Source organism: Ailuropoda melanoleuca, chromosome 11 (genome assembly GCF_002007445.2).
Source record: "Ailuropoda melanoleuca isolate Jingjing chromosome 11, ASM200744v2, whole genome shotgun sequence".
NCBI classification, from domain to species: domain Eukaryota; kingdom Metazoa; phylum Chordata; class Mammalia; order Carnivora; family Ursidae; genus Ailuropoda; species Ailuropoda melanoleuca.
In genome coordinates, this window is record NC_048228.1 from 72,072,962 (window position 1) to 72,085,141 (window position 12,180).

General features: G+C 42.4%; 1 protein-coding gene across 3 annotated transcripts in view; it reads right to left on the reverse strand.

Moving 5' to 3' along the window:
* ATP10D (ATPase phospholipid transporting 10D (putative)) overlaps positions 1–12,180 on the reverse strand; it is a 105,028-nt gene that overhangs the window by 21,181 nt on the left and 71,667 nt on the right. For all 3 annotated transcript variants that reach the window (XM_002917019.4, XM_034671854.1, XM_011222038.3), the window contains 3 exons: positions 10,079–10,205; positions 8,266–8,450; positions 2,644–2,953 (listed from right to left, as the gene is read on the reverse strand). In XM_002917019.4, the coding sequence (XP_002917065.2) occupies positions 2,644–2,953; positions 8,266–8,450; positions 10,079–10,205 (622 nt within the window). The remainder of the gene's footprint in view (positions 1–2,643; positions 2,954–8,265; positions 8,451–10,078; positions 10,206–12,180) is intronic.

Below are 12,180 nucleotides of genomic sequence, written 5' to 3' on the forward strand. Positions count from 1 at the left end.
AAAGTTTATCCCAAGTCTGGAAGTTACATGGAGCCAGTGAAACAGACATTACACGTGGCATCGCACTGCGGTCAGGAAGGATTCTAAACTCAATAATGCCTTACAGTCCTTCACGCTTAGGCACCTATCTGGACTCATCTCCCCCTTTTCTGTGCCACTCACTCTACTTTCAGTTTTCCAGATAGCTCTGCTCCTTCCAGCCACCACACATGCGGTTTCTGTATCCTTTTAACACTGGCCTCATCACCCCCACCTCACCGGGCTGGATTCCAACTGCTCTTGCCCTCAGCTGGGATGTCACTTGCTCTGGGAAATCCTTCTCATATTCCCGTTAGATTAGATGCTTCTTCCTGAGGCTCCAGCTCCGTATCACACAAACCATGTGATATTGTGGTTGCCATATATTTCTTGGTCTCCCCAACACACTGGAAGCTTCTTAAGGGGAAGTACTACATCCCTGTTGGGAATGAACACTTGTCCCCAACTGCCCACCAACCATTCACCTGTTTTCTGGTAACAGTAGCCTGATTTTCCTTGGGAACTTTGAGGCCATGTGGTTTGTTGGGATGAACCCAAACCCCCAGATTTAGGGTGGCAACTGACACAGTCCTAGACAGTACCATCTGTTCTCTGGCTCGAAGACTCAACTGATGTAACTGACATGTCCAGGAGTTCTAGCCCCAGGAACATGCAGATCCAGGGGCTTGAACAATTCATTCACTTATATGTCCATTCAATAAGCCGAACAAAATTCCTCTCTAATCCTGATTCTCTACTCCAGCAACTTAAAAAGAGTTGCTACCTTTTCACTCAGGTTGCTAATAGAATAGGATGTAAACCTAGGAATTTTGGGGGGGTGTACCAGCACGCTGCGGGGAGAAGCTCCCTGAGACCAGAAACAATCCAGGTGAAAACAGAGACTGTAAGAGATGGCTGAGCCCTCTTCTTGCCATTTTTGAAACACTGGGGTATCTCAGAGCTTAATCTCATACTGCTTCTCTCCTCCACATATACTCATTTACTAGTGATCTAATCTAATGTCCAGACCTTAAGTATCATCCAGGTTTATAATTTCCAAATTTATATCTCCAGCCAGTCCCTCGGTGCTAAATTCCAGACTTTGTATCCAGTTGCTTACCCGACACACCCTGCTCAGATCTCTCATGGACTTTTCCACACTAAACATGCGTAAGACCCAGCTCCTGAGACCCCTGGCTCCATCTTTCTGTTCTCTGACACAAAATCTTGTTTCCCTTAACTCCTTCTATTATATAACATTCCAATCCATCGGCAAACATCACCAGCTCTTTCTGCACATCATGTCTATTACCTGACCATGCTTCCCCACCTCCTCTGCTCCCGTCTGGCCTCAAACCACCACCAGCTCTTGCCTGAAATATTCCCGTAGCCTCTCAAAGGTCTCCTTGCCTATGTCCTTGCACCTGACAGTTACTCTTCAACACAGCAGCCATGCAGTCCTCTGAAACTTAAACCAGATCATGTTGCTTCTCTGTTCAGAGTTCTCCAAAGGCTCCTTATCTCTTCAGATAAAAGCCAAAAACTGGGGTGCCCGGGTGGCTCAGTCGGTTGAGCATCCGACTCCTGATTTCAGCTCAGGTGATGATCTCAGGGTTGTGCGGTTGAGCCTCACGTCAGGCTCCATGCCGGGCGTGAAGCCTGCTTAGGATTCTCTCTGTCCCCCCCTTAAAAAAAAAAGGCCAAAAATTTGTAATGGCTTCCAGGACCCTATATGACCTAGCCACCTGCCACCTCTGGCCATCACTAACCTACAGAAAACTCTTCCCTTTGCTCAATCTTCTTTGGCTTTGAACACACCAAACTTGACCCACGGCCTTCACTTCCCTGTCCTCACCAGGAATGTCCTCCCCTCAGATCTCCCACGGCTCCCTTACCATTCTCTTCAAGTCTCTGCCCACATGCAATCTTCTCAGTGATACTGTCTTGGAAGAACACTGAAGTTAGCAGTCTTCCTCCTGCCCTTCCCCGCCCCCCCCCCNCCCCCCCCCCCCCCCCCCCCAGTGCTCTACAACCCCTGGTTCTGCTTTTATTTTTTTTAGTAGTTTTTGTCACTACCTGATATATATTTATGCCTTTTTTGTTTTGTTTCATTTTTTACTATATTTCTCCTACTGAATGTAAGCTCAAGGAAAAGTACTTTGTCAGTTTTATATACTCTTTTATCTCCACTGCCTAGCAAAATGTCTGATAAACAGAAGGCACTCAATAAATACTTGTTGAATGAATACATAAATGATCTGTTTGTACCCCTGAATTTAACTTTTCGGAAGGTGGCACTCTTGACTTTTCAGTTCTATGATTCAATACATTTATCCTCCTTAACTAGTTGATTTGGGGATCTGACATGCAACCCAAGGCCCTACCGTATGGCTTCCATGTCACATCCCTACTACGTGACTCATAGCAGGTGGTCAAATAGGTGAGGAAGAGAAAGTGGGGAAGGAGTAGGGGACAGAATAAAAAGGGAGTAAAGGGGGGAGGAATGTGGGGGTGGGAAAGGACAGACAGAAGGGTAAACAGACGTACAGAAGGAAGGACAGAATTATCAGGCCCGGCTGGGGCAGGAAAGCGGGAGGCATGGGGGTGGATCCCATCCCCACTCACCGATGGCCAGCGTCATCACCCGGAGGTGGTTGCGAACCAGTTTCACCACCTCGCTTTTCTGCAGAGGGGTGGCTCGGCAGCAGACCACAGCCTGACAGCAGGCGGTCAGCTCCAGGAACTGCCTCTGCAGGCTCTCCTGCAGGGCGAACTCCAGGGCCTTCCCAGTGATGATGAGGCCGGCCCGCAGCTCTGAGTCCTGCGTGGCCGCAGGCTGGTGTAAACCGTCCCTTAATGATGCTTGCTCGGGAAAGGCCGGGTTCTTCTCCTGAAGTTCTGTCAAAATTGTGCTCATCAGCGTCTCACAGGCATCCTTGAAATAAGAGGCCAAGACAGTTAGCCTTAGGGCTCCCTTGGCGGCCATATCCAGCTGAATTTATCATGGTCATTCTTCAGCAACTGCTGTGTCAAGGCAGCCCCAGGTAGTGAATAATCAGTTACTTCTGAAGATCTCCCAGTTCTTCCGCAGAGATATCCATGAATATGTGGGGACCAGTTAATAGGCTAGAAGACATCTCATCCCCCCTTCTACAACTAAAAATAACTTAGAATTTCTTTATTTGTACAATTTACCTTCTCACACAGGGACACTCAAGAATCCTTTGGTCTTTTTCTACCACTTACGATCTGCTTGACCTTAGGCAAATTACGTCACCTCTCTGAACCTCAACTTTCTCCCGTGAAAAATGCAAATGTCTACACACGGTAATGTCATTGTGAAGAATGAGTGAGAGGACATGTACAAAGCTCCTCGTGTAGGCATGGCACAGAACTGAAAGCAATAGCGGATTCAACATTCTTTCGGATTCAGCATTCGTTCATTCATTAAGTATTTATTGAGAAACCACTTTATACCAGAGAACATTTTAGGTGCTGGGAACTGGTCAACGAGCACACACACACACACACACACACACACACACACACACACACAAATCCCTGCTCTCGTGGAGCTTACATTCTGGTTGAGATGTTCTCAGTGGTGCTTGTCATGTTTGGTTTGCAGACATCCCTCCACTCTCCTCCCCCCCACATGGTTAGGAAGTACTATAAAGATAGATATCATTTTAAATATACTTTTGAAGCCTTCACAATGCCTAAAAGAGAGCCACGTCAGACACTGAACCCTCGTTGGATGGATTCTACTCAAGAAGACTAACAATAGGGGCGTCTTGGTGGCTCAGTCAGTTAAGCGTCTGCCTTCCCCTCAGGTCATGATCCCAGGGTCCTAGGATCGAGTCCGCATTGGGCTCAGTGGGGAACCTGCTTCTCCCTCTGCCTACTGCTCTGCCTGTTTGTGCTCCCTCTCTGTGTCAATAAATAAATAAATAAAATATTAAAAAAAAAAAGAAAACTAACAAAATTATCCAGGAATTACTGTGTCAAGTGACCACAAAGAACAGAGCCTAACAAAATCCAGGAGCTTTGCATTTAAGTTTAGATGTTAATACTGAATGAAAGAAAAAAAAAACAACCTGAAGTTTATTCATAAGAGAGACCCTCACTCAGAGGTCCTTCACTCTTATTTCAAATGCTGTTTAATCAAGCATTTCTCAATCCACAACAAAATCAAATGGCTAGGGAAGAAGCAGATATGGATACACAGCATGACACAACAGACTTAACCACAGAAGACACACACAAGAGCTCCAACCTTAAAATGGAGCCACCCAGCAAGCTGTACCTTAGGAACACATCCAATCTCATACACCTCAAAAACCTCCTAGGAAAAGTGTATGAAGACAAATCAAATATGCCCTTTACAGGCTCAACATATAATAGCAAAAAATTATTTTTAAAAACCTACTTGAGTTTGATTACATTAAAATGATACATTTAGAAGGTAACATACCCTGAAGTCACTGAAAATCAGCATATCAACATGAGATGATATTGAAGGTACACAGTAAGTGAAAAAAATACAATACTCAATAGTACTCTAAATACAGCCTTTGGGGGCGCCTGGGTGGCACAGCGGTTAAGTGTCTGCCTTCGGCTCAGGGCGTGATCCCGGCGTTATGGGATTGAGCCCCACGTCAGGCTCCTCCGCTATGAGCCTGCTTCTTCCTCTCCCACTCCCCCTGCTTGTGTTCCCTCTCTCGCTGGCTGTCTCTATCTCTGTCAAATAAATAAATAAAATCTTAAAAAAAAAAAGATTAAAAAAAAAATAAATACAGCCTTTGCATGCTCATAGTGCACAGAATACAGTCTTGAATGGATGCCCTCCAAAATATAACCCTAAATTATCTGCACTTTTATAGAATGATTATGGATGTTTTTATCCTTTTGGGTGTCTATTTAGTTTTATAAACTACATTTGCATTATATATATATATATATATATATATATATATATATACACACACACCCCCACATACTCAATTTCCTTATTTGCAGATTCCATATGTGTGAATTCACCTATTTGCTAAAACTTATCTGGAATCCTATAATCAGTACTTGGAGTGCTTTTGTGGTCATTGGTGGACATGCACACAGAGAAAAATTTGAGTCATGTGATATGACTCCAGCCGAAATGGAATGAGGTGATGCTCTGTCTTCTTACATCAGCTCCCATACTGTAAATAAGTGTCCTTTCACTGTCTGGTGACACACTTTCTGTATGTTTCAGCTTTTTGTTGATTTCAGGGTTTAAAATGGCCTCTAAGACTAGTGCCGAAGTGCTGTCTAGCGGTCCTATGTATAAGAAGGTTGTGATGTGCTTTGCAGAGAAAGTATGTGTGTTAGATAAGCTTCACGCAGGCATGAGTTACGGTGCTGTTGGCCACAAATTCAATGTTACTGAATCAATTATACATATATAGTAAGTTGTTAAACAGAAACACATATGGAATAAAGTTATATATTGATTGATTGACAAAACAAAATGTTGAGACCGAAGGCCTATGGGGAACCTATATTTCCCCCAGGAGTAATGGTTCTGTATTCACTAATTCAGTGTTTAGGGCAACTTTATAGAATTTAACTCCACAAATAATGAGAGTAACTATAGAATAACTATAGATATATATTAATTACTTAATATATAATACAATACAAAATGCACACTTGACACGTAATCAGCTGGGGGTACTTAGACAAATCACAACCTTTTAGAGTTCAGGCTATAAAAATGAGGATAATTTTATCTGATCTGTCTACTTGTTATAACTGTCAAGTAAGATCTCATAGGAGAGTCTTTTATAGATTCTAATTAACATGAAAATAAAGAATTGCTATCTCAGGAGAAAATTTTAAATGAAACCATAAAAATAAAACTTAAAAAATTAAATGATGGATCCTGAAAGGGCTTTATATACCACAAGGCAGTAAATAATCCAAGATATGGGGGCACCTGGGTGGCTCAGTCAGTTAAGCATCTACCTTCCCCTCAGGTCACGATCTCAGGGTCCTGGGATCCAGCCCCATATCAGGCTCCCTGCTCAGTGGGGAGCCTGCTTTTCCCTCTCCCTCTGCCGTTTCCCCCCAACTCATGCTCTTTCTCTCTATCTCAAATAAATAAAATCTCTAAAAAAAATAAGTAATCCAAGATAAGATTATATTAACCCTGTGCCCTGAAAAAAACCCCAAAATTAATGAGACTGGAAACTCTGTAAAGTTTATAAGTGGTTACACTTACTTGCAAATTTAGGAACAAGAGTTGATGGAAATTTATAAAGTTGACGTACTATACTACAAAAATGACCAGATAGTCTACTAGTTTCCAGGTGGCCCACTAACTGACAAACCAGGTTCCATGATCTTTCTTTTGTAACTCTTAGCATCTCCTGATGGAGAGGAAGGGGGGCGGGGAGGAAAATAATACAGTGATTGAGCCGCTATTATGCGCCTGGCATTCTATATGCTTGGACTTAAGTCACCATAAAACTAAATTATGTTCACTGTGTTCTGTTTAGTTATCTGGAAAATTCACACAAGGTGGAATAGCTTTCAATAGTAAAAAAAATTTATTTTTTTGCACTTAGAACAGTCCATAGTGGATACTCCATAAAGACTTCTTGAATTGTTAGTTTTAAATGCCTCTAACTATATATGTTTACAAATAAGTTCTACAATCCTAATGATTTTACTGCTCACAAAAATGTCAAAATCAAACATCAAGAATTAACTTTTCCTTTTTTAACGTTCATTGAGCTTCTTCTGCCAGGCACTACGTGTTTAATTTATAACCTGTATTTTCTCATTTTATGCCCACAACGACCCAATGAAATAGGCATTACTCTTACATCACAGGTTAAGTAAAAGGCCAGAAGAAAACTCCCTAAGGTCACATACCTGGTCATGGGCAGGCCAAGCACATGAGCCAGGGGCTTACCAACCTTAGGGCACAGCCATTTTAGTGACCAAAATGACTAATGACAATTTTCTTGTGCTCATTCCCTGGGGATGAGTGGTGGTTGTGGTTCTGGGTCTCTGGGCCACAGCCAACTGCCAAGGAGAACCCATTCTGTGTTGAATAAGGAAAATTCTCTTTCCTTAAAGCATATGATCTGGTTAGGTATCGACTGAGGCCTGACCTTAACAACTTGGCTAACCAAACATGGCAGTCTGTGACAGGGCCCCAACATGCTATCCAGATGGGAAGCTCCAGAGGATTTCTGAGAGGCAGGCTGCTGTCAGAGAACAGATGTCATTGATTAAGTCTGACTACTGAGGAAGGAGCAGGGAAGATTTTCCAAGCTAATTAAACAACATGCACAAATATCAGAGAATATTACCATACTGGAAGATTAAAAAAAAAAAACAACAACAGGGGCGCCTGAGTGGCACAGCGGTTGGGCGTTTGCCTTCGGCTCAGGGCGTGATCCCAGCGTTATGGGATCGAGCCCCACATAGGGCTCCTCCACTATGAGCCTGCTTCTTCCTCTCCCACTCCCCCTGCTTGTGTTCCCTCTCTCGCTGGCTGTCTCTATCTCTGTCGAATAAATGAATAAAATCTTTAAAAAAAAACAACAACAACAACAACAACAAAAACCTGTTTAACTGAATAGAACGTTTGTGTTAGAGATTAGTGGGGGTGGAGCAGGGATAAGATTACAAAAAATAAACTGGATCCAAACCTCTTAAATTCCTTCTTAAGGGGAAAAAAAAAGAAAAATGCCCTTCCCTTAAAACAGTTCTTCAAGCTTGATATTCTCAACAGCACTATCTAAGAATTACCACTAGAGGGCATAATTATCCTGAGAGTCTATTTTTGTAATTAACCATAAAAATATTAATGTGTTCACCTGATTCTGATACAAATCACCACTTCCCCTCAACTTGAAATAGAGGTATATCCCTGGTCCCAGAACTTGATATATTTTGTGGTTATGGGCTAAATCTTGTCAAATTCCTGGAAATCCAATGTGGAAGGGGGAAAAAAGCAAATAAAAAATAAAAAGGCAACTTTCTTCAGCAAAAATTCCTTTGAATCATGTTTAACCATGAAACCTTTAGAAGAACTATGGTACCTTCCCAAGCACAAGCTAGGCTGCTGGACAGAAGACATAATTATCAAGGAGCTAATGGTGATCGGGTTTTTTTTCCTCCTTAAATTCATCAAATCACAAATGCTCCGCTGGCTATCAAAAAGCAAAACGACGCATTCAGTCTCACTACACATACTTTACTCTGGGTGTTGAGGATAAAGAGCTTGTCGTCTGGCTCCAGCAGTCTGCACGCATAAGCTATGTTGACGGCGGTCTCCTGCTTGTCCCCTGTCAGCATCCAGATCTTGATGCCGGCTTTCTGAAGGGCTTCGATGGACTCAGGGACTCCCTCCTGCAGACGGTCTTCAATGCCAGTAGCACCTAAAAGATAACCAAAGCGCAACAGGGCTTGTGAGAAATCAAAGCCAGCAGAAGCTCACCTAGGCTATAACTGAACTCCACCTGCTGGCCCCATCCTGAGCTGCACACCAGTAGCGCCAGCAGCTTCCAGGCATTCAAGGGAAGTGTGAAGACCCACACCAAAATCACATACAAAGTAGTATTTTGGGAAGGAAGCCTCGGGAATCACTGAACATATTAAACTTACTTGTTCTTCTTGTGCTGGTTTTCTTCTCTGTAAATGGAGGGGAGCTTAGAGTTTCAACTACTTATGTAACCTTCCTCTCTAATTTTATAATTCTGTGATACTCCCAAGGGTAAGGGGAGCCTTTTCAAGAATGCCCTTGCCAATAAGTTGCTTACATTACGAAAGAGCACTGAAAACAGATATTAAAGTCCATAATTCCCTTTTTTAAACCAACTGGGACCAAATTAAGTTTTGGAACTCTAAAGTTTTTCAGAATGTAGACAGGTAACATAGTGCATCTATGTTTTGAAATATCTGCTAATAAAGCATATTAATATTTCTGTAGCAAACTTACAAATGTCTGTACTAATTAGATAATAAAGACTCATAAAATCTTACCAAGTCAGGCCTAATTTTGCAGCCAAATGAGTTCTGGCACTAAACCCACAGAGCATTTTTGAGTTTGGAATTTCAGATGAGGAAATGTGGACCCATACTATGGACCCTGTCACAGAGAAATGACATAAATTTGGCATCATTACTCTGCTGACTCCATACAAAGTGAGATTGTTGTTTTTCTCTGAACCAGAGGAATGGAGCTCGGAGAATGGTCTCTTGGTATGTTAGTGCTTAGATTAGAGTCTAGATCTCCAGACTCTGAGACAGTGGTTCTCAACTCTGGCTGCCTCTTTAGAATTCCTTGGGGAGCTTTTAAATATTCAAACTCGCCGGCCACGCGTCAGACCGACTGAATCAGATTCCCTGAGAGTAGGATGCAGGCACCAGTGTTTTTTAAAGTGCTCCAGATGAGTTCAGGATGCAGCTCAGTCTGAGCCAAGAGGTGTCCGTTGTGCAACCTTTAGCTGCAATCAGGAAGTAAGAGAGAGAAAGAAATTTCATTGGTCCGGTGGTAGGAACAGAATAAAGAACGTGGGCCCTGGAACTAGATAGATCTGAGTCTCCTTCTAGCTCTGTCCGCTATTAGCATGTGACTTTGAATGAGTCGATGAACTGCTCTGTGCTCCATGTTTCCTCTAAATAAGAGAGAGATTTGTTGTGCAGATTCAAAAAGACCACACATATTATGTACCTTACCCAATGCCTGGCAAGAAACTTCAGCTGCATAGCCTCCTGAACCAGGATATTTATTTGACTTGGTATTCTGTGTTCAGTGATAAGGTTTTAAATGATCTTCTTAAGGATGACTGCCCTGATCCCACCATAGATGAAGTCTAGTTCACTGCAGTGGCAAGCAGAATGAAAAGAACTGGAAACTGGGTACAGATCAGACTGGACAGGGCAGAGAGAACTCTTTGCTCTATTAGATCAAAGTGGGGGAAAAAAAACTGGTGAACAACCTACTCAGAGATATCCAGTGTTTTCCAAATTTCTCTATTCAGACAATACAACATAGTCTACCTACCAAGTAAAGTGAGCTTGTTCTCCAACCTCATGGCAGATTCAAGGAGTAATTCTTCCCTGTGGTCAATGCTGGTTTCAGCTAAAAAATGGTTCCTCAGCCACTCTGTATATTCTGTGTCACTCATGACCTATGGGGAAGAGAAAAAAGCTATGATAAAGGCCATATCATCTTCCAGGATCCTGCCAGGACTGACCACTAGCAATATACAAACCAGGTAATGCCAGGCTCATTCCTCATGCTACCTGATCACACAGCTTCCCAAATTCTGTTCTGAGATCAGACTACTGTAACACTGATGATGGATGGATGGACCCAAGAGCTCAGTATCTCTTGGAAATTCTAGGCATCAGATGATGAAAGTGGGTTAATCTATTTAATTAAGCCAGGCAGTAGGCAGTTGGAAGAGGTCTGCACTTGGTAGTTAAATCTAGAAAGATCCTAATGGTGCAGCTAAGAAAATGGTGCCAGGATTGCTCAGCCTGAGTTACTAGGTAGCCAGCAGCACCGCCGGTATCTTTTGATGATTAGTTTAGGGGTTAGTTATTTGAAAAGGTGGAAAGAGAGAGGGAGCCATACAAGTGAAGCAAGGATGTACTCTTCCAAAAGAAATTAAATGGAATTCCTGGAGAAGGAACCAATGGTACATTTTCCTTTTTCTTTAGATAGCCACAGAGGGAGAAATCTACATTTCAATTCTGGTAAAGCAACATAAGTAGAGGGAGGGAGGCAATTTCTCTATCTGCTTATTCTTACCCACAAGGTTATTGGACTTAGGAAGAATCTGATATCTGCTGGGCTGCATTTTTATCAGGGGCAGGCAGGATCATTCCACTTGAAAAGGTACAACTCTTTCCTTTTGCTTTGATCTTGAAACTCTCCATTCTTCGTTCTGCTGTGTGTGAGGCAAGCTTTTGATTCTTTACGCAGCTGGTTGACTAAGTGTTGACTAAGAGTCTGCAACTGATCCCAGTTTCCCTAAGGCAGCTCGTGAGAACTAGAATTTGGGTAAGGAATGAGAGATCCCTATGTCTGCCGTAGGTCCTAGCTACAGTCTCCCATTCCGGCTTCCAGGAGGGTTGTATTTTAGAAATTATAATGGATGGCAATTCATACATTGATACTTTGACCTACATGTATCCCCCCGTCTTTTATACTCCCTAGAGCCCAGAATGACAGAGGAAAATCGATACTCTGGCTTCTAACACAGCAAAAATTAACGCAGGGTTTAGAGGGAGAGAAAGTGGGGTGGGGGAGTGTTCATACGGAGAAGTGGGAAAGAGGCGGCAAGATGAATTTCTTGGTTCTTTTCTAATATTTCCTCTACATGGGCTGTTTGTTCTTTGTTTCATGTTCTTCAGTGTTCATCAAAGTGTCTGTTGTACCTTTACAACTAACTTCCTTCTCTCCCTCATAAGACATCCTTCTCTTGCCTCAACTCCTACTAGTCTCTCTATACTAGATACTATACTCTAAGCAGGCCACCTCCCCTTTCTGTTGCCCCCTCATCTACTCTGGAATAAATAGGCAGTTGAACTCTCACTGAAGGAAAAAGCACTATCCAGGCATTCAGTTGGCTATGTGGTTGAGCCATGATTATAGGGATGGGGTCGGGGAAGTCTTGGCTTATCAACAAAGGAAGGCTTGCATAGCCTCACTGGAGCTGAAGCTTGAATTGGTCAATACCCAAGCCACATGCTATTGGCATAAAAACTTGACCAACTTACTTCAAAGGGTTCCATGTCTGTTTCTTCCATGTCCCCGGGGGGATTCTGATAATATCACCCCTCAATTCCTTAGAGCTATGTGCTTTTTCTTATTACTTAAATTTTTTAGAAAGAATCCAATACACCTCAGGATTATTCTCAACAAGAGAGTAATCAATATTGACAATATTTTACATTTAGTAAAATTACTTGGATTTATAGATTAAGACTTATGAGCATGTAAGGAAAAAATATTTAGAACTTTAGGGGAAAATTAAGGCCAGGTTCTTTCCAAAGAACATTTAATGCAGGGATGATATTAACAAAGTACTCAGGGAAAAGAAAGTAGGTCCAGAGATTTTTATTTCCAGCCAAACTGCAGTTAACATACAAAAGCAC